Source organism: Rhinolophus sinicus, linkage group LG04 (assembly GCF_036562045.2).
Source record: "Rhinolophus sinicus isolate RSC01 linkage group LG04, ASM3656204v1, whole genome shotgun sequence".
NCBI lineage: Eukaryota > Metazoa > Chordata > Mammalia > Chiroptera > Rhinolophidae > Rhinolophus > Rhinolophus sinicus.
This window is the reverse complement of record NC_133754.1, coordinates 106,748,757-106,775,100: the sequence shown is the minus strand read 5'-3', so window position 1 is coordinate 106,775,100 and position 26,344 is coordinate 106,748,757. Positions and strand designations below refer to the sequence as shown.

At 55.2% G+C, this 26,344-nt stretch overlaps 1 protein-coding gene and 1 long non-coding RNA gene across 9 annotated transcripts in view; one reads left to right on the top strand and one right to left on the bottom strand.

The window, feature by feature from the left end:
• Positions 1-1,731: 1,731 nt before the first annotated feature.
• Positions 1,732-26,344, bottom strand: part of FGD3 (FYVE, RhoGEF and PH domain containing 3) — a 66,010-nt gene continuing 41,397 nt past the window's right edge. For all 8 annotated transcript variants that reach the window (XM_074330170.1, XM_074330174.1, XM_074330169.1 and 5 more), the window contains 12 exons: positions 25,157-25,313; positions 21,130-21,268; positions 20,413-20,471; positions 17,277-17,423; positions 17,023-17,115; positions 15,154-15,233; positions 13,703-13,733; positions 12,385-12,492; positions 11,487-11,549; positions 9,769-9,891; positions 9,359-9,502; positions 1,732-7,067 (listed from right to left, as the gene is read on the bottom strand). In XM_074330170.1, coding sequence (XP_074186271.1) covers positions 6,945-7,067; positions 9,359-9,502; positions 9,769-9,891; positions 11,487-11,549; positions 12,385-12,492; positions 13,703-13,733; positions 15,154-15,233; positions 17,023-17,115; positions 17,277-17,423; positions 20,413-20,471; positions 21,130-21,268; positions 25,157-25,313 — 1,267 coding nt within the window. In that variant the 3' untranslated portion in view covers positions 1,732-6,944. The remainder of the gene's footprint in view (positions 7,068-9,358; positions 9,503-9,768; positions 9,892-11,486; positions 11,550-12,384; positions 12,493-13,702; positions 13,734-15,153; positions 15,234-17,022; positions 17,116-17,276; positions 17,424-20,412; positions 20,472-21,129; positions 21,269-25,156; positions 25,314-26,344) is intronic.
• Positions 2,623-25,149, top strand: LOC109435773 (uncharacterized). The gene is made up of 3 exons (XR_002136015.2): positions 2,623-2,755; positions 13,747-13,897; positions 21,682-25,149. It is a non-coding gene; the product is annotated as an uncharacterized LOC109435773 (long non-coding RNA).

Below are 26,344 nucleotides of genomic sequence, written 5' to 3'. Positions count from 1 at the left end.
GCTGTGCTCCCTTTGGAGGTTCGAGGGGAGGAGCCTTCCATGCCTCACTCCTGCTGATCTTGGGCCTCCCCTGGCTCACAGCTGCTCATGCCAATCTCAGCCCCCATCACCCTTTGGCCTCCCCATGCGTCCTCTCCTCTTCTAAGCGCACCAGTCATTGGTTTTAGGGCCCGTGCTATCCGCAGTTTAACTGACTGCATCCGCAAAGGCCTTATTTCCAAATAACGTCATATTCTGAGGTTCCAGGTAGACATGAATGTTGGGGTGACACCATTCAACCCAGGACACCTCTGTTGGCATTCTGCCTTCTCCTCCTCACTCTCCACTACCCTACTTTTTCTGGGTCACCTCCCAAATAAATTCCTTTCGTTCCATACATGCAGCAGTCCTTACTACTGAGAGAACCCTTCCTAAATACAGTCCCCTACTTTAAAGTACTGAAGAACCACCTAAGAACAGGCCCTCTGCACTGATCTACCAAAGACCCACCTAGACACACGCCCCTCTTTCTAAGCTACTGGGGACCCACCTAAGATATAACCCCCCTTTTTGAAATACCGGGGACCCAACTAAGACACAATCACCCGCTCTGACTACAGGTGACTCACCTAACACACTCCATTCCACTCAGAGCTACTGGACCCATGTAAGGCACGCCTCTCCCCACTGCATTACTGGGGACCCACCTCAGACATAAACCCCTTGCTCTTGGCTACTAGGGAAGCACCAAAGATACGACCCCCAGCTCTGAGCTATTGGGGACCCATTTAAGACACGCCCCCCACTCTGAGCTACTGGGGACCCACATAAGACACAGCCCCCGCTCTGAACTAATAGGGACCCATCTAAGACATGCCCCCTGCCCTGTTCTGAGCTACTGGGGACCCACCTAAGACACAGGTCCCCTTCTTGAATACTGGGAACCCTACCTGACACAAGCCCCACCCCCCCACCCCCGCTCTTAGCTACTGGGAAACCACATCAGACATCACCCCTGCTCTAAGCTACTGTGGCACTACCTAAGATATGAGACCTGCACCCCTGGGTCTCATAGTAGGTGAACTACTGGGAACTCACCTAAGACACAAGCCCCACCCTATTCTGAACTACTGGGGACCCACCCAAGGCGCGAGCCCCCAATTCTAAGGTGCTAGGGGCCCACCTAAGACAGAGCCCCTTGGTGCTGAGCTGCAGTCATTCCCCTCTGTGAGACAGGTGAGGACAGTAGCCCCTTCCTCTGGGGTTTTGAGAGGACAGAGGCGAGAACGCTGGAGGGCTCTGGGCTTAGCGCCACACACAGCCAAATGGCTACCCTCTGCCTCTGGGAAGTGGAGGACTTGGGATTGATTCCAATTTTATTTTTCCTAGAAGTAGATGTCCTGCTCAGTTGTCAGCACTTTTCTGATTCCCCTTTGGCGGCAGACATTGTTTTGGAGGTGTCATTTGCTCTTGGAGCTTTGACAAGGCACTGAGAAGCAGAGCTCCATGTCAAGGATAGGTGCAGGGGTGTTTGTGTGCACATTTACAGGGGTACAGCTGGAGCACTGAAGACTGGGCTCCCAGGCAGGCCTGGCCCTGGCAGGAGAGAGGAGGGAGGGTTTGTCCCTCTCAGAGATACTGCCAACCTGGATTCAGGTGGGGAGATAATGCCAAGGCAGGACCTTTGGAGGGCACAGGCTCGTTCCTGCAAATGGTGGCTGGGGGTGAGGCAGTGCCACAGTGAAGAGGAAATCTAACTCCACACATGCTTTATTGTCACACACCTGCTTCAGGTGAAGTCAGAGACAGTATTCTTCCTGCCTCTACTCACATGTCCTGGTTTGGGTCCCCAGGGGGGCTCTTCCATCTGGTTCCAGAATGGCCCCCTAAGCACAGCAGTGCTGGCCCCCTCTACCCTCATGGCTGTGGGCTGTCTTGGGTCACACAGGACTCCTCAGCCAACCCTGGCACAGGAACTTGGAGAACTGGACAGCGAGCTTGTGATGCAGGAGGCTGAGGTGGAGTCCCTTCCCTGCACACCTTTCCTTTCCAGGATCTTGGGGGCCAGGTGATGCACCCCAGCCGCCAGCTCTTCTCTGCAGGGAATTCCCCAGGCACAGCCTTGTCTCCAGCCCTGCTGGTCAGAAAGGGCCGAATCCTGTTTGGGGTCAGCATAGGGCGAGGGCGTGGGGTGTGGGCATCAGGAGTGTGGGAGAGGACTGAGGGAAAAGCATGGGTGTGCCACCATCCTCACCAGGGTGCCACTGAGGCCCAGCACGCAGGGATCTGAGCACACCTGGGCTTTGAGGGAGAGGACCCTACAAGTCAGGAGGCGGCACTCATGCCAAGAGACCACACTTCCCAGGCTGCATGGCCTGCATCAGAGCGTTGCACCTGTGAGCGGGGCAGGGAGCCCAGAAGTCCATCAGGTCAGGGAGGAGGGTGGGTCCTGCAGTCAGAACAGGCTTCCCAGGAAGGAATGCGCAGAATGTGAGGTGGCGCTGCTCCCGGAGCCTGTCCTGGCCCTGCCCACTTCCAACACCCCTACACTCCCAGCCTTCAGGTTTTCCCCTTATAAACGAGAAAGTGGTGTTGGTGGGAGAACGTGTGTGGACAGGGTGCAGCAGACTTCCTCAGGGACCAGCTGGAGCCCCTTGGGTCCACCTGGAAACCTGGGGGATGACCTGGAGCCCCTCAGGACTCACAGATGGCCCCCCAGGCGGATCATCCAGATGGAGCCTGTCTGCAGACACATTCCAAGCAGCTCTGGAGCAAGGTAAGCCGTCTCTCATTCCTGGATGCCCAGCACCAGGACTGGCTGCTCAGAGGGGCTTGGGTTCGCAAGCCCTGTCAGACCCCACGAGTGGGGAGGCCCCTAAAGCAGCTGTGGGAGGGGTGAAGGCTGGAGCCCCCCAAGCCTGGGCTCTGGGGCCTGGAGTAAGCCAGGACTTTAGAGGGCTGATCCTGTGCACAGTGTGGTCCTGCTGTCCCCGGGGAGGATGGGGGATGGGCGCAGCTGTACGTCGGACCCTCTGGGGTTCAAATGCTCCTCTGCTGGTGTAATGGAGCTTGAGGGCCACTCTGGTCTCATTGTGCTGGTTTCTGCAATGGGACCAGACATCTGAGGAGGAACTGGCTCTGTGTCCCTGAAACCCAGGGACCTTGGGGTGTCAGGAGAACACTGGACCTTTACAACCCCAGGCAGCCTCTCTCTCTCTCTCTCTCTCTCTCTCTGAGCCTCAATTTCCCATCTGTAAAATGGGTCAAAAACCTCTAGACATAAAGTGTTCAGGGGCTGCATGAGGCTGTTGACAAATATTAACTGAGCACCTTCTATGTGCCAGGCGCTGTTGTTGGTGCTGTGTCTTGGCCTTGGAGCTTCTGTTCTAGAGGGAAGACATTAAACAAGAGGCCAAATACCCAAACACAAAGTAGAGACTGGGGCAAGGGCTCTATGGAGGTGGCACAAAGCAGTCTTACAAAGACCTACAGGAATAGCAGAGGAACAGCATGTGTGAGGGCCCTGAGTCAGGAAGGCCCACTGGCTGGAGCCTGGGGACCTTGGTGGGAGGGGTGTAGTAGAAAACCAGGCTGGACGTGTGGCAGGGTCAGAGGCTACAGGGCATCACCCAACCCACTGGTCCCAGAAATCCAAGTGGCCAGACCCACTGTCCCATTTTCTCCTTTCTTTTGTCTCTCTCACTCCTGTGGAAACCCTTCTGCACAGGTGTGCATCGTGCCCAACCACAGTCCCTGGGCCTGCGATCAGGCTACGCTGGGGCACAGAAGACCCCTGCCTCGGGACCCTGACACTTGCGGGTGCAGGACGAGCAAGGCCAATGGGATGGGCAGTGTGTGGAGCCCCGGGGTGGGCAGCAGGGGTGGGCTAGGGCAAATGCCTCCAGCCAGGGGCCCCCGGGGACAGACTCTAAGGGTGCACACAGAGCTTTGTGTGGCTGAAGCCCTCCGCTGTCCCTCTGGACCTCAGCTTCCACTTCTGGCAAAAGTGGGAATGACAGCCTGCAACCAAAATGAGTTCAGATCTTGGCTGTCTGCGAGTGTGGGCCCTTGGACTGAGTGCCCTGCCCCCACTTCCAGCTGTGCACCAGCAGCTCACCCCAAGATTTCAAATTCCGAAATAGTTGCTAATCTCTGTCAAGGTATTTCATAAGAACCTCTTTGTTTCCTTCATCTCTTGAAAAGCTGGTCCCTGCCTGAGGGGGACAGTTGGTGGCTGTCCACAGTGCTGTAGCTGCTGGCCTCTGAGTGCCTGTTGCAGGGGTCTGCACCAGTACCCGCGGGAATGCAGGGACCTGTCTCAGTCTCAGCCCCAAGCCCACCCGATGCTCACAGTCAACTTGCTGCCCTTGCTCCTGCCTCTCAGAGCCATGCCGAAGGAGAGACCCCGTGGAGACCCCACGACCAGGCCACCGCTTCCCGCAGCCCATAGTGCTCCCCCTGCTGCCCCTCCAGGCCTTGATTGCCCTGCTCTGGCCTGGGCGCCCTTCTTGGGACACCTGCCCTGGGGAATCCTAGGGAGAATCCCCAGGGACCTCTGCCCCTTGTTGTGCCCCCTTCTCTTCCCTGCTCTGTTCCTCCCAAACCCAGGCACCGTTTCCTGAGGCCACACAATTCCTTCTCAGCATCTCCCCACAGAATGGGCAGTAGCTCGGCACCCAGCACTGTCTGAAATGGGCAGGAGGGCATGTTTCCTCATCCTGCTGCAGCCATAGCTGCTGGGGACACCTCCTGCCCCAACCCTTGAAGCTGACCCCGGATGGGACAGCTTCTGTGGACCCCAATGAAATACAACATCCTGGTGGGCAGAATACCCCACCTGCCCCTCTCCCATGTGCTGGAGCAAAGCATTCCGAGATCACGGTGGAAACCCATATGCGGGGTGGGAAGATGGGCAGGCTGGTGGGCAGAGGAGAGGGCTGGCACTGCTCTGACGCAGACAGCTCGCTGGGAGACATGCTGTGCAGACCTTCGGTGGGGCGCCCTGTGTCTCCTTCCAGACCCCAGCCGAGTGCTGCCCTGACCAGTGGGTCAAATCCGGCTTCCAACTCGGTCTGGAGCTGTGCGACTCTCACGGTCTTCTCTGTGGCTCAGTTTCCTCAGCGTCAAGTGGGAACATCCTGGGGTTTTGGTGAGACTGGCCCAGTGTGAGCTTCAGTCATCCACTGTCCCTGCTCCAGCCTGTGGGCAGGAGCCTGGCCAGGGCCCCAAGCAGGCTGGAAGGGACTGGCCTCCATCTCCCACTGGGCAAGTCCCTGATGTCAAGTGGGGCCAGAATACCCACTGCATGGTGGTGACTGCTCAGACACAGGACTGAGGCCCAGGCATACAGCAGGTAGACAGCTGCAGCAGCATCCAGACACAGCTGGGTGGGCCCACAGGGCTAGCATTGGCTGAAGCATAAGCTCACCTAGGCTATGCCCACCTCACCTGGGCTCAGCTCTCTCCCCACCCCATCTGTGCCCTGCCTCCCTCACTTGTACCCCACCTCACTTGCACCTTACCCCTTTCGTCTCGGTTCCATCCCCACCTGCCCTGGGCCCTACCCTCACTTTATCTGGGCCTCTGCCTCACATGTGTCCCACCCCACCTGTGCCCCACCCCAGATCACCTGTGACCAGAAGCCTATTTGTTAGCTCCCCATGTGGGCGTTCTGAGAGTCTGACCATGGCTGGGCAGTGACAGGCATCACCCAGGGTGCTGTGTGGGTGTTACAGGAATGGGGGTGTCCCCAGGGACTAGAAACCCTTCAGTCATCGGTCCCTGAATCCCTCCTCTCTCTCCTGAGGTCTGTGGGCTCTGGCGCAAACAGCAACCCCTCCCCCGTGAGCTTCCAAACTTCTCTGTGAATGCCCACACCCCATGCTCCTATTCCCACATGGGCACATGTCCCTGTCTCCTCACTACCATGACCAGGGACGCAGAGCAGGTCTCCAGGTGTTGCACCTGGTCTGAGGCCCAGCCATCTGATGCCCTTTCATCCTGGGGTCCCCAAAGGGGCTTGGACTTACACCCCACAGGCCCAGGTCACTGTGGTCTTCTGTCACCCTCGTCCCTCACCCAACCACCAGTGGGCCCACCGAGGGGGCCTGCACCCCAGGCTGTGCCCACCGGCTGTCTGCCAGGATTTATTTATGCAGATAAGCACTGCTGGCCATCCATCAGAGGAGGCAGGCACAACTCTCAGGCCCCCACGTGACACTGGGGGTGGGGGAGGGGCTCCCATGGAGTTTCTCAGGGAGGTTATTCAGGAACCTTGAGTGTCATCTGGTCAGCCCAGGCTCACCACCTGCCCTGTCCTGTGAGTGGCTCTGCACGGGCTGGTGGTCTGTGAGGCAACATCGGGGCAGGGGCGGGGGGCACTTGGCAGCCAGGAGTGGGCAGAGAAGGAGGTGGAGTCTGGGGGCCAGTTGTGGCTTAGCTCACACAGTGTAGACAGGAGGACAGGGGCCGGGAGAGTGAGCGCGACTGCGGACGTCCACCAGCTGTCCCTGGGCACCACCCACCACACTCCTTCTGCCTCTCAGAGCCCCCACATGGCCACACTGATGGGGTTTATGTGACAGTCACCTGTGTGCCACTCCAAGCCATACTGCTGGGTCTGAGGGCAAAGGCTGGGCTCTTCCCTGAGATTTGCTGGGTGACCCTGGATAGGTGGCCTTTCCGGGCCTCAGTGTCCTCCTCTCTGAAGCAGAGGAACCTTCCAGAGCCAAGTGTCCTGTGACCTACTGGCTCCTCAGCAGTTGGACACCCTTCACTTTTAAATGTGGCCTTTGTGGCCACCTCCCAAGTAAGCAGAGGCCCCTCTGATGGCTGCAGAGCCAAGGATATGGCCAAGACTCAGTTCACGGGTCTCCGGGGTCTGGGACTCTGAGGCCCTGGGCTGGCCTGGGTCGGTTCCCTGCAGGTGGCCACAGGCAGGACCTCCAGCTCGGTGGATGGGGCACTCAGGTACAAGGACTGCGGGACCTGCTGCAGTCGCCACACATGCCAGCATCCAGCCTCTCTGCCAGGTCCAGCACACTCACCGTACAGCCAGAAAGGGGGATGGCACATGGTGGCCCGCTGTCCTGCAGCAAAGTAGAGGAAAGTCAGCACCACAGCCTTTGGAGTCCTGGAATCTCCAAATACCATCGCAGCAGAGGGGTGATTCTGGGCAGCCAGGAAATGGGGGCCCCGGGGTCACGTGAGCCACCCCGAGAGGTTGTTCCTAGGCAGTGTGACCCGGGCCTCTCTGGGCACATGGGCCTGAGGCTCGGGGCTGCAGGGGCAAGCAGACCCCTAGCACAGCCTGGTGTGCAGGGGACACATATGACGGGCTCCTTGCTGGTGAAGCTCCAGTTCCAAGGGATGTGACGTGGCAATGGCAGCCCATACCTCACTCTAGGACAAGCCACTGTCTAACACCCACGGAGGGCCACAAAGCAGGCTGGGCAGGGGATCTGTAGAGACTGGCTTCTGGAGACACAGAGGTCAGGTTGGGTGCAGTCTCTCTGCGGGCATCACTCTCATGGGGGGCGTGCCTCGCCTCCGGGGAATAAGGGGGTGGGGACAGATGAACTGGCCAAGGGCCAGCTGACCCTCCCCAGGGCACTGCAAGGCCACTTGGATTGGGCTGGACTCCCTAGGGAATGCAGTCGCCAGTGGGGTCAGGATAGATATAAGATAAAACAGGAAGAAACGGAATAGCTGCAGCCAGACTGTGGCTCACGGGGAAGGGCTGTGAGGGACTCAGGTATTTACAGTTACACTCACATACACTACCTGCACATGCACACTCCCACGTGGGCACACACACACACCACGCACACTCACACACACATGCACACTCCCACGTGGGCACACACACACACCACGCACACTCACACACACATGCACACTCCCACGTGCACACACACACCACGCACACTCACACACACATGCACACTCCCACGTGGGCACACACACACATGCACACTCCCACGTGCACACACACCACGAACACTCACACACACATGCACACGCCCATGTGGGCACACACCCACCACGCACACTCACACACATGCACACTCCCACGTGCACACACACACACCACGCACACTCACACACACATGCACACGCCCACGTGCGCACACACACACCACGCACACTCACACACACATGCATACACGCACACACGCACCACACATACACACACAACACTCCTCTCTCTGATGTGCATAGAGCAGTCATGGACACAACCCGTGAGTGATCAGGAAGCCCTCAGACACATGTGGAGACCTGGTCCCTGCTCAGACCTGGGCCTTCCAGACACTCAGTGCTGAAAGTGCAGGGCCATGAGAGGGGCTTAACTGCCAAGATGGTTCTATACTCGGTTCTAATACGCTTACAAATTTGATCTCTAAGACAGATACTCAGGCAGTGCTCCAGCCGCAGCCCTGGCCCACTCAGACCAAACCCTACAACAATTGGTGGAGGGAAGCCAATATTACAAACAGCTTCCTGGGAGACCCCAGCCTACATCTGGCTTCAGAACCATGAGCTGTGTTACACAGAGAAAATGGAGAAATGAGCATTTTTGGAAAGCCACATTTTCTCTTTTCCAACTTTCTTGCCATCCCATAAAACAGGGACTGTGCCCTTGAAGGAGTATCCATCCTCAGAGGGGCAGGAGGCGAGGAGGGGCTGGTGCCCTCCCTGCTCCCCACCCCCAACGGCTCCAGCAAGGCACAGGTGCATCACCCCTCCAGGTCCAATCAGGGTGACCATGAGTGCAGATGACACTTGTTCTCATCTGCTGTGGGCTGAATCGTGTGCCCCCAAACCCATGTGTTGAAGCCCTAACCCTCTATGTGACTGTGTTTGGAAATGGGGTCCCTAAGGAGGTAATTAAGTCAAAAAAACGTCATAGGATGGGCCCTAATCTAATATGACTCCTGTCCTTATAAGGAGATTGGAACACAGACACACACATAGGGATGACCCTGTGAGGACACAGGGAGGAGATGGCCGTCTGCAAGTCAAGGAGTGAGGCCTCAGGAGAAACCAGCCCTGCCCACACCTTCATCTTGGACTTCTACCCTCCAAGATTATGAGATAAATCTCTGCCTGTAGCATTTGTCACACAACCTGAGCTGACTAACACATCATCTAACTCCTGGGTCCAAGTGGCTCCCAAGCCCTCGACGCTGACCAGACCCTGAGAAGCCCAACACACACATGTGTGATATTAAGCATTCCACTGCCAGCTGCTCCCAGCAGCCTGTGGACCCCATGGAGCTGATCGGTCCTGCTCCCAGGGAAGCTGACAGCTCTAGGAGCACAGTCTGCAGAGGCTGCCAGGGTGGGGAGCTCGTGTCTGGGAGGCTCACAGGGCACCCACCTCCTCACTGCTCTGCTTGGGCTCAGCAGGAATCTCGGAGCTGGGGCTTGCAGGGACCAATGGCTGTGCCAGGAAACATTCTCGGCAGACTCGGCTCTGCCTGCCATTCTCGGCCTTGAATTCGGAGCACTTGCCACAGATAACCTGCCAGACAAAGGGCACCTGTGACCCTACCTTCCCGGGACAGAAGACTGTCCTGGAAGAGGCTGGAAGGGCCACAGGAACATGGTGGGCAGAGGGGAAGGGTTTCCCTGTAGGCAGTGGGGTCCAGGATCCCTGCTGGAGAGCGGAGGCCCTGAGGCAAGGAGGGCCCAGGATCCAGGCATCTGCATGCCCAGAAAGAAGATGGAAGAGGCACCAAGAACACAGGCCACCGGGGCCGCCCTTCCCCACCCCCCGTCCCCACTCACTGCCCCACACAGCTTGCAGTGGTGCTTCCTCTTGGTGATGGAGTTGAAGGTCTCACCGCAGCCCCTGCAGCCCTGTTTCTCCTTGTCGCGCCTGGTCTTAGAGGACCCTCTTCTGGGCTCGAGCTACAGAAAGCAAATGGTAGCAGTCAGCTTCTCGGCCCGCTGGGGGGGTGATTGTGTGATACACAGGCAATGCACACACAGGGCAAAAAGCTGGATGTGGACAAGGGAATCAAGTGGAAGCCCCGTTGGCCATGGCCTGCCCAGCCCTGCTCCCCAGGGGCCACCCTGCTGTCACATGGAGTGAGCTGCTAAGTGGAGCCAGAACTCGAGGCCCGGGATGACTGTCTCTACACAGAGGCCAGTGATTTAGACTGATGTGTCTGAAAAGATAGTGACTGAAGCCCACGCTGTGGGAGATGGCAGCTGATCTGCTTAGAGGCCCAGAGCCAGGGCCTTGGGTGTCTGCACCCAGCATGGGGCCATGCAGCCCTCGCTCCTACACTGTCATTCATTGGGCCCTGGGGCTTGGCACCTACTCCACACTGGGCACTCAGGGGCATGCACTCAGTCCACCCTCACACATGTGAGACTGCTCTCCTGGGGCCGAAGAGTGGATGTCCAGCCTCCAGAATGAGAAAGAACAAACGTCTGTCATCTAAGTCACCTGGTCGGCGGTATTTTGTTACAGCAGTCCGAGCTGACTGATACTGACATGGTGCAAACTCTGTCCTGAACCTCCCAGCCATGTAGCCTCCACTAAGCCCCACCCTCCTCATGGTCCCCATCACTGTGAAGCCTGCACCAGTCTGGACGAAGAGCCCAGGGTCAGCCTGGCTCCTCCGAGGGGGATGTTTGCTCTGCCCAAGGCCCTGGCTCCTCCTCCATCTCATGACCGCCTGCCCTGTGGACACTGGGTGTAAGACAACCCTGGGATCCCTCTCAGTTTGGCCCACAGAGCTCAGGGTCACAGGGCCCTGCCATGGGGAGAATGGGCGTCACAGACCCCATAAGCGAAACTGACACTCTCCATGGCCATGTGTCCTCACCTAGGCCACCTCTGGCTTTGGCTGCCCCTCACCTCACTGAGAGCTCTTTGCCTGGAGACTATGTCTCAGGAATGCTGGCGGCCAGACACAAGGAGAAAGGGGAGAAGAGGCTCATGGGGCCCAGGGAAAGGCAGGAGGGGAGAGACAAGGCCATCCGGGGGTTCTGCTGTGGCCAGGCAGCACCCACCCTCCACCAAACTTCAGGGTGACCCCGCTATCCCTGTTTTCCAGGTGAGGATACTGAGAGCCCCAGAGGTGGGAGTGGCCGGCAGCAGGATGGCTAGATCCGCTGTCCTGCCTGCGAGCCCAGACATGTGCCTCAGCCCCAGGGCAGAACCAAAGCTCTCGGGGCCCTGTGGGCAGCACTGCACAGCTGCTGAGAACACAGGGAGGCCGTGGGGGCCCAGAGGTGGTCCCCAAGGAACGGGGGGCAGGGCCACCCTTTGTGGGATGGAGGAGAAGTTGTGGTGGGGCAGGGGTACATTTGAGTCCCAGTGGGCTCCCCCCGCAACCCACCAAAAAGCCGCAGGGTCATCACTGTGGGGATCTGGGTCACACAGGTCAGCCTGGTCTGCTCTCACCCTCAGGTCTCCCTTGTCTGGCCTCACCCTCCAAGTACCCTAGTCTCACCCAACCTTCTACATCTCACCCCTGCTGGGAGTCACTCACCCCTGCAATACCCCCTCCACTGTCGGTTGCCACTGCAGTTTCCTCAGAGCTGGTAGTCACCATCTGAAAGGGACAGAGACAGCTGGCATGAGTGGAGGTTCCATGGACACACTCTAGTGTCCAGTGCAGGGCTGGGCACACCGCAGCCCTCCATCTGACCACAGGGTGGAGGAAAGACTTATCACACCACGGCAGTGAGGCAGCCCTGGCTGTAGCTCCTTCCTCACATGTCCTAGTGGAGAGCTCTGGGCCTGCCCTCTATGGTTGGGCTTTGCCTCTGTGCTGACTGCAATGGCGTGTTAAAGGGGTGTTTTGTCTCCAGGTCGCCTCCTTTCAAGTCAGGGGACAGTAGTGCTTTTCCTGCCCAGGAGAGATGCAGTGTTCTTTCAAATAGTCCAGAAAGCAGAAAAAATCAAGTAGATTTGATGCAAATATTAAGTGAATAATAAGTGGCCTGCAGGCCAAAGACCCAGCTAGGCCCTAGGAAGGCCAGCCAGGCCTGGCATCTGGGACTAGGAGCTGCTGGGCCAGGCTGGGCTAGGCATTCCTCGGCTTCAGGGACTCCCCTGATGGGAAGCACAGAGTGAGGGCGCCTCACTCCGAAGCTCAGACCAAGGAGGTGGCCAGGGCCCCAGGAGGCCGCCGACAGACGGCTGCATCTCGGACTCCCGCTCCCACCAGGTCCCAGGCAGCGCCTCTGGGAAAAGACAGATGAGCTGCCCCACTGATAAGATCATAGCACCAAGGCTCATGTGAGACATGAGGAGAGCTTGGGTGTGGGGGGCACTTCCCTCCCAGACACCAGCCCTTGTGCAATAGGCCTGGGCTGCCTGCAGGAGGCGCCCACTCCTGCAGCCAGGAGACGCCTCCCATGGACCCCAGGGGCTCTGGCACTCACAGGAGGGTCTGGAGGGAGGGAGGGGTCCTCGTCCTGGCCCAAGGTGCCGCTGAAGGCCTTGAAGGTCTGGCTGTTCTGTTTGTGCTTCTCGATGGTGGCCTCGATGACCTGAAACCAGGCCACAAAGAACAAGAGCCCTCAGCATGCGGTGTGGGAAGGCAGGCATTGTGCCTCTGTCCCAGAGGACGGGGTCCTGTAGTCACCACACTTCCCTCTGACCAGCAACATCAGACTTCGGCAAAAGCCCCGCTCTGAGATCAGGAAACGTGACTGGGGTTCATGCCCAATGGCCAACCAGGTCCTCATACCCCAGCTCATGGGTCCCAGTGCCACACTGCAAGAGGCCAGGTTCCCTCTCACGGTGCTCCAGGTCGAGGGCTGATGCTTTCTGGGAATGTTCTATGTGGATTCGAAGCCATGTTTTCATTTCCTGCATCAGCACTTCCACCTGATCTCTGCTTGAATTTCCTTTTTCTCCTCTTACCCAGATATCTGTTCTATGAATTTGGGGAGCCACAGGACCCAACACTCAGTGTTTGGCCTGGCTGTGGCCATGCTGGGCTCTGCCACAGTGCTTCTGACCTTCGGTCTGCACAGGCTTGTCTGCCCCCTGCGTCCCCACTGTGGCCGGTCCTAAGCAACTTGCTCTTGCTGCCCCAGCACGCTGCCTGCCTCCCTGCCGGGCCTGTCCCTGAAGCAAGGCTCTGTCCTGTAAGTCACTCTGCTCATCCTGCCAGCTGCAGAGAGAAGGCAACTGGGCTCCCTTTGGAGCCCCCAGACAGTAGAGATCCCCCGGGGTGAGGGCACCTCCCTGCCTGCCAACCTCCAGGCCCTTTGTGTTTATTTATTTACTGGGGGCAAACAAGTGAGCGGATCGAAAGGCTCGTGGTGTCTGAAGATGCTTATAAATGCAGTCATTCCATCATTTTCAGGCAGACAGATCGGTAGGTGATGCCTGGGGCTCAAGAATTTGGTCATTTGGTTACTTTAAAACTTTAGGAGCTTCGGAGCATACGGGTGGCTCAGTTGGTTGGAGTGTATCCTCTCAACCACAAGGTTGCCGGTTCGACTCCTGCAAGGGATAATGGGCTGTGCCTCCTGCAACTAACAATGGCGAATGGACCTGGAGCTGAGCTGCGCCCTCCACAGCTAAGACTGAAAGGACAACTTGACTTGGATGGAGCTGATGAGTCCTGGGAAAAACACACTACTGTTCCCCAATAAAAAGTCCAGGAAATACACATTGTTCCCCAATAGAAGTCCTGTCCGCCTTCCCTAATAAAATCTTAAAAAAACAACAACACTTTAGAAGCTTCACCTGAATCCATTCTTTCTTTTCCTCTTCCGTCCTATGAAAAACAGAAACAGTATTTAATGAATTCAGTCTTGGATACTTACTATAAACCACCAGCCTCCTCCCAGCCCTGCTGCACATGTCTGAGCGTCTCACTACCTTGAAGTACAGATCAAGGCTTGGAAGACTGGCTTCGGGGCTCCAGAACACTGCAGCCAGGTAGGGTCATGTGTGTCCAGGTGGGGTCATGTGTGTCCAGGTGGGGCCATGTGTGTCCAGGTGGGGTCATGTGTGTCCAGGTGGAGTCAGGTGTGTCCAGGTGGAGTCATGTGTGGCCAGGTGGGGTCAGGTGTGTCCAGGTGGGGTCATGTGTGTCCAGGTGGAGTCAGGTGTGTCCAGGTGGAGTCATGTGTGGCCAGGTGGGGTCATGTGTGTCCAGGTGGGGTCATGTGTGTCCAGGTGGAGTCAGGTGTGTCCAGGTGGAGTCATGTGTGGCCAGGTGGGGTCAGGTGTGTCCAGGTGGGGTCATGTGTGTCCAGGTGGAGTCAGGTGTGTCCAGGTGGAGTCATGTGTGTCCAGGTGGGGTCATGTGTGGCCAGGTGGGGTCAGATGTGGACAAGTGGAGTTTGGTGTGGCCAGGTGCAGTCAAATGTGGCCATATGGGGTCAAGTATTACTAGATGAGTTAGGTATGGTAACACTGGGTCAGGTGGGGTTAGGTGTGGCCACATGGGGTCACGTACGGCTAGGTGTGGGCAGATGTGGTGTGCAGAGCCCTCTATAATGGATGTAAATTAATGCCTCTCTGGACCACAGTGTGTCATTACAAAGGTCATTAGTGGAAGTGAGAGGAGGGATATCCCACACACTGCCACCAGTCAGAGCACAAGCCTGGCACCTTATAAGGTGGTGTGACACTAGCAGATGTGCTACCCCTATGGCCAGCAATTCCACTTCAGAAATTCATCCGATGGATATAACGACACAGATGCACAAAGCCTGGGGCGAGGCTGCTGCGTGCAGCACCCTTTGAGACAGCAGCAAGACCCTGGACGAACCTGCCCGTCAGTGAGAACCAGAGAGTGATTATGGTGGAGAATTACACTGCTTAGGAAATGGTGCTTGGATATAAGAATATTTCTGACAAATTCAGTGAAAAAGGCAAGATGCAGAACAGGCTATACAGTAAAAGGCCATCTGTGATTTTAGAAACAGGTATATATGTATGAGAACAAATTCTGGAAGGATATTGAAGAGATAGTTAAGAATGTCCACTGGAGCAAGGAATAGGTGGGCAGAGGTTTAATGTTCATTAACCTCCCCTTGTACTGTTACATTTTAAACCACAAATAAATACAGTGAATAAATAAACACATATTGCAAGGTTACCCAGTTTAGAATAAAAAGCCATCTGCTAAACTTTCAGGTGAAAGACATTCATTCACACAGCAGCGGACACCGAGCCAGCGAGCCTACCGGGTTTGCAGCTCCAAGGACCTCTTCTTTCCTGTTATGATGAATGTGTGGGCTGCATGTGGCTTGGCGATATCCTGCACCTAAAGGCACATGACCGAGGATAAAGCACAACAGCGAACACTTAGCAGGCTCTGAGCTTTGGCCTCACTCTCTCAGACAAGGAGGTCTTTCCTGGAGAGGGCACAGTGGCGACCCAGCGGGTCTGCAGGGAGAGTGCCCAGATCAAGGTCATGGTTGAGGGATGTCTGTTGTGTGAGCAGGTCTGCGGGGGACGGTGGACTGTCCTGCCCAGGCACACCTAGGACATCTCATCTGCCAAATCCTCCTGGCCCCTGGGATTCCTGGGAAGTTGGCCGCCAGCCCTTGGACAAAGCTGTGCCTTTCCCCACTAAGACATCCACCAGCACGACTCCTGACAGAGGGATGGGAATCTTAGGAGAAGAGTCAGGACAGTCTCCACTGCTCTGCAGGGTTACCTGAGCCCTACGGGCAGTTGTCTCAGATCAGCAGGCCCCTGTTATGGGGAGCTGTCCCTCATCTCTCCAGCACCCCACCCCCAAGGCCCTTGTCTGGATGTGGCCCTCAGGCCAGCTGCTGTCAGAACCAGGACCTGGCATTAGGGAAACAGGGACTTGGCCTGCCCAGAATTTTCCATGGGGCCTCACAGCAGGACTTTCCCAACGGTTCAAGGTCAAGAAACTCTGCTTTAACACATCCAGTTAATTACATAGACTTTTTTTTTTTTTTGAGAAACACTAAAAAAACGGTTTCTTCTAGGTATGGGAGAAAGTATTTTTTTCTCTAGTTAGTTGTTACTTTTAATGGTGTTTCTTAAACCTGGATTCGGAGGATTTCAGGGTAAGAAGGGATTTTTTTTTCTGTGTACCACTAAGGCAAACTTTCACTTTCTACAACTGATTAAATACTTCGATTCAGTCAGTATTTTTTGGAGCACCCATTAATTCAGAGCATTCCCCCACAGGAGATTCCAGCTCCTGCAGCCAGGATATAAGATGATTTCTGACAAGTTAAGTGAAAAAGGCAAGATGCATAACAGGCTATACAGTAAAAGGCCATCTGTGATTTTAAAAACAGGTACATATGTATGAGCACAGAAATTCTGGATGGATATTGAAGAGATAGTTAAGAATGTCCACTCGAGTAAGGAATAGCTGGGCAGAGGTTTAATGTTCATTGACCTCCCCTTAGTACTGCTACATTTTAAACCACAAATAAATAAATACAATGAATAAATAAACACATATTGCAAGGTTACCCAGTTTAGAAAAAGAAGGCATCTGCTAAACTTTCAGGTGAAAGACATTCAATTCACACAGCAGCGGACACCGAGCCAGCGAGCCTATCCAGCCCAACCAGGAGACACTGACAGCTCAGAGAACTGGGGCAGCAAGGACAGCAGGTGGGCTGCACCTTGGGCACAGGTGCCTGTGGACCTCGTTCAGGCTCCGAGGTGGTATGGGAGAGGAGAGAGTGGGGACAGGGTCAGGCGTTCACCCCAAGCTTCACCTTCAGGTCTGTAAATAGGGCCCTGAGCGCCAACCTCACACGGGACAGGGGCCGGCCCAGGTCCTGGTGCCATCCTTATCTCAGGAGCATAAGGCCGGCAATGCCCTAGCCAATGGGTCAAGTAGAGAGGCAGAGGATCCTGCCCACCCAGCCTGGGATGCCAGGCCAAGGCACCCTCAGAGACGGTCTGGCCTTGCCTGAGTCACCGACAGAGCAGAGGCTCAGAGAAGTGGGCCAGTGGCCAGGTGTGCAACTACATGTGCAGCAGGGGCCAGAGCCCATGTCCTTATCCCTGCTCTGTGCCCTCCCAGGGGAGTGGGGAGGTAAGGAGGGGTCACCTACTTGGAGGTCCGAAATGTCCATCTTCTCCCGGATACTGAACTTCTGGCCCATGAGCCGCAGCTTGGGCACACAGTAAAGGATCATGCTGTTGAACTGTATGATGGGAGTAGGGCGGGATGAGGGGCAGGCGGGCAGCCAGGCAGGAGACCCCACAGAGAGGCATCCCAGGGAGGTGTGAGTGGCCCTGGGGCTGGGCAGGGATGGGGCCAGGCAGGGCTGAGTGTGGCCTGTAGGGGCTGGGGGGTGCGCCTCACCAGGATGAGGTGGCGGTCCTGGGCTGTGCCATTCTTGGCTGACAGCTTCTGGATATGGCCCTCCTTGATCAGCTCGTTGGTGGGGTTGACAATGTCCTCCTCACCCCCTAGTCGCTCATACACCTCCAAGAGCTTATGCATTTTCTCCTGCAAGAGACACAGGGCTCAAGCAGCTGTGCAACCACAAGGACCCAGGGGTGAGCAGAGCCCCGCCATGTAAGTGTGGTCTAGGCGGCGCAACGAGCCTGCGGACAAAGGGGTAGGAGGGAAAACACAGGGTGACACTTGAGTCGGGCATTGAAGGATGAACAGAAGTTCACTGTGCAGAAAACAGTAAATAACAACAGCTAACACTGTTTGCTATGTGCCAGGTAGTGTTCCACACACATTGTAGGTATTAACTCATTCAGTTCTACCACTGACCCTCTCGGGTGGATACCATTATTATCCCCAATTTACAGACAAGGAGACTGAGGTACGGAGCAGTCAAGGAGTTTCTGGAAGTGTTTTAGCTAGAGGACTGGGAGCAGCCCTCTCAGCCTCTGTGCCGCACACCAGCTAGGCCTTCTATGGGGACCCTTCAGAGAGACATGTCGGGCAGCTGCAGCTTTTACCCAGATGTTACCCTCTCCTCTGATAGCCTTGCCCAGTTTTCTACTCCACGAGGCCCATCATGAGACTGCAGTTCTGAAATCTGCAACTCATCTCTCTCTGGCCACACGACTGGTTGGGTGGTCACATGGCCAACCAGTGGCCTTGGGGTGCGATGGGGGACTGTCAGTAGCTATGGTCCCAGCTCTGAGCCTAGAGGACATGGGCCCACACCTGTCACCGCCACCACTGGGGACCTGAGCTGGGAGTGAAGGAATGAATGCAGCAGAGGCTGAGCTGAGCCTGCAGGAACCCTGATGAAGTATACTGGGGGACTGGGGTGCACCTGGTATATACTGGGGGGCTGGGGTACACCTGGTGTGCACTGAGGGGCTGGGGGAACACCTGGTGTTACTGGGGGGCTGGGGTACACCTGGTGTATACTGGGGGGTCAGGGTGTATACCTGGTGCTTACTAGGGGGCTGGGTGTGCACCTGGATTGTATGGGGGGGTTCGGGTGCACCTGGTGTATAGTGGAGGGCTGGACATGTCTTCCGTATGTACTGAGGGGCTGGGTGTACTCCTGGTGTGTATTGTGGGGGCTGGGTATGCACATGGCATGTGCCGGGGACTGGGCAGGTACTTGGTGTACAGGAGAGCTGGTTCGTATGCAGGAGGCAGTTGCAGGCCAAGAGGGTTCTGAACAAGGAGTGACAAAATAGGTGCCCCTTAGAAAGCCCTGTGGTGGAGAAGGGTGGATCAGAGGCCAGGGAGACTGCTGGCTTGTGGAGGTGGAGGCTGAGGGTGATGGGGATTGATGGAAGCATGAAGAGGCTTCAGGGAGTACACACTGGGAATTCCTCAGTGCTGCCCCCAGGGTTCTCCCTGGAGCCTCCCACCTGCCACACCTGGACTTAGGGAGAGGACTGCCACAAAGCGGGCGTATTACAGGTGAGAGAGGAATCCATCCGGATAGGAGGTTCCAGGCTTTGTCTGCACCCCTCAGACAGGTATGCCCCTGGGGGCTCTCCCCAGTGTCTTCTGTGTGAGCTTGTGACCATGGAATTCTGTGAAGCAGCTTTCCCTCTTTCATTACATGAAGTCTTGGGGAGAAAGAAAAGGGGGAGGAAGGAGGAAATCATATTAAAAAGACCAGAGTGAAATGTGGCCTGTTTAAGGTTGCCATGGGTGCCCAAGAGAGAATCCGACCTCAGGTCAATCTGGTCCAGGGGGCCCCAGACCCAGGCCTGGGGACAGGTGGATAGAGGACACTGGATGTGGACCACATGTAGCAAGAGCTGTCCCAAAACAAGCCACCTACCTTGCATTTCTCTGAGAGATGTGGAATAAAAAAACATTTCACTTTCTTTTTCCTCTCAAAAAACAACAGTGCCCGTGTAAAGGTAAATAGATCTCAGGATTGGGAGACACTGGGGCTGGGTGGGGACTGTGGTGGCCTGGAGAGTAGAGCAGCGTGCAGGCCAAACAAGACAGAGCCACCTGGGTCACAGGACATCAGTGTGGGCTCAAGGAGGCCTGCCTGATACACAGATCCCATTACGCACAGGTGTTAGCTCAACAAGGAGACGTGTCTCCTCTACCCTTGGGCTGTATCTGGAGGTGGGGCCTTCAGAGGTGATTAAGTTTAGATGAGATCACGGTCATGAGGGCAGGGTCCCCATGATGATCCTAGACCCAGAGAAGTTTGTTGCTTTCTCAGCTGTGAAGACACAGCGAGAAGGCAGCTACCAGCAAACCAGGACCAAAGCTGCCTGTATTTTGTTACAGCGACCTGAGCTGACTGAGACAGCTTGAATGAATGAATGAATGAAAAAATTATGGGAATGTTGGGGTTATCACTTTTGAGGTGTGAAAATGTCTAATCATTATGTTGTTTTGTACACCTGAAACTAATAATAATTTTTTAAAAATTTTAAATAGTGGGAACACTGAGAGCTAGCATTGTGCTGAGTACTTTATGTAGAGTGCTTTCACCCCACAACTGCCCAATGAGACAGATTCTGTCAGTAACTCTGTTTTACAGATGGAGAAATTGAGGCACAGAGTGCTAACCAACAATCATCGAGCTAGTATGGGGCAGGCCTGGCTAATTCTCAGTGGAGATCCAGTCTGCCCTGGGGGAGAGGTGGGTGCGTGTGCACGCTGACGAAGCACACCTGGGTAGAGGTGTAGGTGTATGCGTTTGTGTGTGTGTGTGCGCGCATGCGTGCTAATGGAACCTGTCTGGGAAGAAGCATGGTTGTGCATGCTGATGGAGCCCACCTGGGGACAGGTGAATGTATATGCACACTACATGAGTCCACCTGGGGAAAAGTGGGTGTGCACATCGATGGAACTCACTTGGGGACAGATGTGTGTGTGTGTGTGTGTGTGTGTGTGTGTGTGTGTGTGTGTGTGAACGCCAATGGAGCCCATCAGGGGACAGGTGGTTGCGTGTGCACACCAAGGGCACCTGGCCCGACCCCCACTTCTTCCGCATCACAGTGTGGGGCCCTCAGACACCCCCCAGGAGCTTCCAACTCACCATTTTCCGAATAGCGGCGTTGGAGTGGTTGGCAGCTGTGGAGATGAGCTCCAAGGACCCTGCAGGAGGAAGATCTAGTCAGGCTGCAGGGTGCCTGGTGGCTCCACACACGTCCTGGCCCCTCAATGCTGAGCGTTAGGTTTGCTCTGCTCTGCCATTTCCCATGGGTGTCTGGGGCTACTTGGGAGACCTGGCTGCTTGGGGGATGAGAACCTGCGGACATACTTCATTTGCTAGGGCCTGTGGGGGGGCAGCACCCCGCTCCCTGCGTAGATCCCTGCCCTGTGCTGCCTGCTGGCTACTGCCCTTGGGCCAGGAGCAACCCCTGCCAACCAGCGAGGCCCTTCCTGGGGCCTAAGCATTGCCAGCACTTAGTAGCCCCTTCCCCGGAACCAGTGTGCCCCTTACACTGCAGTGGGAACAGGGGCGTCTTCCCAAGACGAGTCTAGGGGTCACTCGGATCACTCTCTCTCTCTCTCTCTGTCTCTCTGTCTCTCTGTCTCTGTCTCTCTCTCTCTCCCCCTCCGTCTCTCTACATCTCTTTATCTCAGTCTCTCTATTTCTCTGTATCTCTCCATCTCTGTCATTCTGTCTCTGTCTCAGTCTCTCTCTCTGTCCACCCCCCATCCCTCTGTCTCTCTCTCCACATGGGTTTGCGTCAGGTGCCCCTGCTCCCCCTTCCCAGGAGTCGGTCAGCCTGGTGATAGCTCCGCTTACTCTCTGCATCCTTCCGGTCTGGGGCATCCACTGGGAGCCGCTTGAGATAGTCCGTGAGCAGCAGCTCATAGCGGGGGACCCTCTGAACGGGTTCCAGCATGTGGTGCTGCAGCGTCAGGTTCCCGCACACCTCCTGCTTCTGCAGGGGAGACAGACAGCTTGGGTATCACGGACACGTGTGTGAACCAGGCCCACCATTACCTCCAGGAGGCTGTCCAGAGCACCTGCACCTTCTGACTGCAGAACACATTTTACAGCAGGGGAAACAGGCTTGGGGAGACTGAGCACTGGAGCAATGACCCAGACCCTTGCTGGGCCAGCTCTAGACACAGTGCTGGCTCATTTATACACATCTTTGTAGAAGGAAATAAAAGCTTGGACAAAGACCACCTCCTTCCCTCAAGAGTAACTTTCCCACTCACATTTGCCTGGGGGCCTGACCTGAGTTCTTTCCCACGCTGGGAAGGTAGAAGCTTCTCCAGCCCTCCCTACGGGGGAACCCAGGGGGTCGTGCCTAGATACTGCTCTAAGTGCCATCTATTCTCCTCCTAGAAACATGACACTGAATGTCGGGTGAGGTGGGGGCTAAGACCCTCCCGGGACCCCTGGCCCAGCACTGCTCCCGGGCTCCCATCCTGTTTCTGGCCCCTCAGCACCTTTTCCAGACCCGATGGGCATCTGCACCCTGGACTACACATACTGAAAGATGCCATCACCCACCACTTCGGTGCTCACCCATCGGTGCCCGCCTCTGCCACCCTCTCCTCCTCTCCTGACGGATCCCCCACCCACGTCTCGGCTGCTAGGCCTTGCACAGAATCCACCTGTCCCTGCGCCTGCCTGAGGAGTGGCTGCAGTCATCAAGGTGTCGCACAGGCCACCTGCCTCCCCCACCCACCTGTCAAGCTCGTCCAGCTCAGGGCCCAGCACAAAACAGCTTCTAGCTGAAATGAGCTCAGGATGCCTTGGACATAGAAGGTCTGGAAGAGCCCTGGTCTGCAGCCACCATAAAAACAGTCATTTCAGGCAAGAAATATTAAGGGACGTGAGGAGCAGGACGTTTACATCATTTCAAAGCATTTCTTTCCCAGAAACGTATTAATGGGGGGAAAAAGTGACTTCACCATGGAGAGGTCTGCCAGACACTCCCTGAGTCACATACGCATCCTCCAGAAGCAGGACCATAGGAAGCAGCGCAGCACAGGCAGGACAGGGGAGGACTAGGCCTCACTCCCGCAAAATTTCTGCAAAGATGCTCAACCTGAATTGAGTGGTGGAGAAACTGCAGACAAACCCAAATCAAGAGACTGGCCTGCCCTCCTCAGAGGTGACAAGGGCATGCAAGACAAAGAGGGAAGGAGACAAACATGATCATGAACGCAATGTGTGTTCCTGGGTTTGTGTGTGGACCAGAGACAAACAAAAGAAAACCACATTGGGACAGCTGGTGACACCTGAATGAAGGCTGGGACGAGGTAAGTGCTCCTGCGCCAATGCAAAGCTTCCTGCCTTTGCTCCCATTGCCGGTCAAGCAGGAGAATGTCCTTGTTGGCCTTCAGTGACACTGGGCTACATCTGCTACTCAGTCTCAAAGGTTCAAAAATAATAATCATATGTGTGTGTTTGGAGAAAGTAATAAAGTAAAAAAGACAAAATGTTAACAGTTCCCCATTTTAGCAACTTTCTTGTCAATGTTTGAAATTATTTCAAAATAGAAGTTCCAAAAATTTAGAATATGCTTTGGATGGAGCCAAAGAAACCCCAAAGGCTGCCCCATCCCTGGTGTGTCCATGCTGGAGGTCTCAGAGAACTCCGTGGGGTGGGGGTTAGCCTGTGCTCATGAGCCATTCAGCCACGTCCTATGCCTGTGCCCACTGCGGAGGGGGTCTCTGGGGGCAGGGTGGTCTCCTGAGAGCTGTGGGCTGTGCTGAGCCCAGGGATGGAGCCTTTCCCACTGCACACCTGACCCAGAGCCCCAGGTCTGCCCCGGGTGTGGGGCTGTGCTGGCCAGCAGCTGACTGTGACATGAGCCATGCCTGCCCACGGCAACACACTGGTCAGCCCCACGCCCAAGTGTGGGGTCATAAGGGCCTGTAGACCCGAGGATCTGGTCTGCCAGGTGTGGGCAGAGAAGGTAGCCTGTGCCACAAACGTCAGGAGGAAGCTCACAGCCCAGCACCTCATCAGGTTGGGGGCTGTGTGTATATTAGCATCATAGTCGCTCCAACGAGAGGCAGCAGGTCCCCAGAAGAGGCCACCCTTCATCCTGGAGTCTAGAGAGTTGTCCCTGGCTGGCGCATGGGGAAGCACATGCAATGAATCCTGATTTATCTTTTCTTCTCTTATTCTCAGAATAACCAAATCAGATACCAAGTGGCCAATGAAAATTAGATTTCAACTTCCTCAACTATAGCTTTATTGTTATTACTATTGTTATTATGAAGGAGAGGAGATATAGGGGGAGAAAAAAAAATAACAAATGCAGGCATCTCGGCTGAGAAGGATAGCTGGGCCAGGGGCAATTTGGGTCTGTGAGGCACTGGGGGTGAGCCCACGAGCCTTTCTGACAATTACGGTGCCGCTCTAAGGGCGGCGGCCAACCAGACAATGACCTCTAATAAAACTACGCAGGGCACACGCTTCTTAGGAAAGGAGGCCATGCTGTAGCTCATGTCCTGGGAAATGGGGCTTTGTCTCCTCCCTCTGCCACCCTCGACAGGAGTGCAGAACCACGGTGCCCACACCAGCCTAAACATCCGTGCTTAGGATGATGCCCTGCTCAGGGCGACCCCAGTCAGCCCTGCAGCTGAGTGACCAGACTATGCAGACTTGGGGATCATGCGCCCCCGGTCTCTGGTCACTCAGGGCTGTGGGTCAGCCACAGGCACAGCTTGGAGGAAACTGTTCCATGGGGAGAGCTGGGAGCGCCAAGATGTGAGTGAGTGGGAAGGGCTCAGGGGGTGCGGGCAGCAGGGAGAAGGGAGGACTCAGTGTCAGAGCTGTCCTCCCTGGGGAGGTACAGGGGTGCTGGGCACACTGGGGGATCCAGGGCTGCACATTCGGAAAGCACAGCTGACCTGAGGACAGTGGATCTGGCAAAACACAGAATGTTATCGAGGGGTCACCCCAAATCCAGGCCTGGCCTCCAAACACTCGGCACAGTGACTCAGTGCCCATGCACACTCCAGGGTACATTGAGGAATGTGTGTGTGCACGTGTCTGTATACATGTATGTGCGTGTGTGTGTGTGTACTAGTGATGTTGGGACAAGTGGCTAACTAATCACAAAAATAAAACTAGATTCTTACCTCATACCATAATCCATCTGGACACTATTCTGGGATAGCATTTTTAATTTTTAATACGAAATCATACATTAGAAAAAAAACATAATTTATATAATTTGGGGAAGTGAAAAAATGCATTTATAAGCACTACTTCAAAGATTTTTAAAAGCATTACTTTATTTAAAAGTTGGTAAATGTGCACCTGAAACTATTAAAAAAAAGAAAAGGTGGTGAATGTGGCTAATTAAAAACCAAAAATTTTCTATAAAAAATGAAAGATCAATGAGAAAAAATAATTTGTAACACATATGACAGTAACAGCTAACATTCCTAATAAATAAAAACCTTGTGAATTAATAAGAAAAAGGGCAACACAACAGAACACAAGAGCCGCCCGATGTGCACAGGCTGTTTGCAGACAAAGGGAAAGAAAAGAGCAATGCAACATTTTCCTAAAAGCCTGCACTAGCCATTGAGGGGCACTGTGGAGGAAGAACTGGCATTCGGATGCAGCTTCTATCAAATAATACAAATAATGGTTTGTGACAACACAGATCGTACAACCTCTCTGAGCCGTGATTCTCCCACCAGTGAAATGAGAATGATGATTTGTCTCTGGGAGTTATGTTAGGACTCAAAGCATCAGTAGAGCAGCTGGACACATCCTATAAGGGTAATACTTTTCCCCACATGAAGTCATGAGCCCAGTGCCGTGCCCCTGAGCTGGGGCAGGGCCCTACCTGGATGCTGTGCACGACGTCCCTGAACAGCAGCGAGCGCTGGGTCCAGGCGCTCACCAGTTCCATGGCCCGGTCAAAGTTCTTGACGTACTCTCCATACATCTTGAGGAATGGGGCCAGCTTCTGCAGGATGTCCCCAAGCCGGGGGTTCATGTCCCTTTGTGTGTGGGGGGGGTGAGATCATCTGAGAAACAACTCAGGTGAGGAGCTGGGTGGGATGGGACTTCACCAGGAGGCTATGGGGTGGAGACCTGACTCTTAGTTCTATGTGATGAGAGCAAACTGATCACACTCTGAGCCTTAGTTCCCCGCCCGCCCCCCACCAAACACACACACATTACATGGGGTAGGAAATAGTGTGTTACTGGGAGGTAGACGAGAGACCATGTAACACACTTCAGCAGTGCAGGCACAGAACCAGTGCTCAAAAACAGGAGGTGTCAGGAATGGAGCCACTCAAATGATTGGCCACAGTTATCGAACAGAAGCAAGGAAACTCCATTTACTCCTTTCAAATGAGCAAAAGTTAGGAACAACGAAACTATCCAAGGCTGGTACCATGAAGGGAAAGCTGCACTGTGTACTCTGACAATGGTCTCAACAGGGATTTGGAAGTAAGTTTCAAGAAGCATAAAAATATATTAATAATCTGGCCTGAGAACTATGGGTGTGTTATCCTAAATAAATCACCAAAAAGAAAGGAAAAAGGCACACACAGAGTCATCACTGCCATGTTACTAGAATTGTGTGCTCAGGTATTTAACTCAAAGGCCCACCACCTGTGAAGGTGGGCAGACAAGCCACTGGGCTCCTGCGTGTGATTATACCAGATGCCACACGGGCATCTGTGCACTAATAGTCTAGGTAGAGCCGGAGTAGAAGACCCATTTCTAGCCGCCATGGACTGTCATCCGTGAGGCCAGTCCAGTCCTGAGCTTTAATCCGATGGTTGGGGACACAATATAACCGGCTCTGCAGGTGAAGCTGGTCCCTCTAAAGATTTACAAACTGACGCATTGCATGGCTGAGACTTGCAGGAGAGGGACACACCCTGGCCAGCCGCAGCCCCGTGCTCTCTTTGGCCTCTCCCGATGCTGCTGATATGGCAGGGGAATGGCATCTGGATCAAGCCAGATCAGCAAAAAGGGGAGATAGCAGCAGCCACAAAGCAAAGCTGCAGCAGTGCCC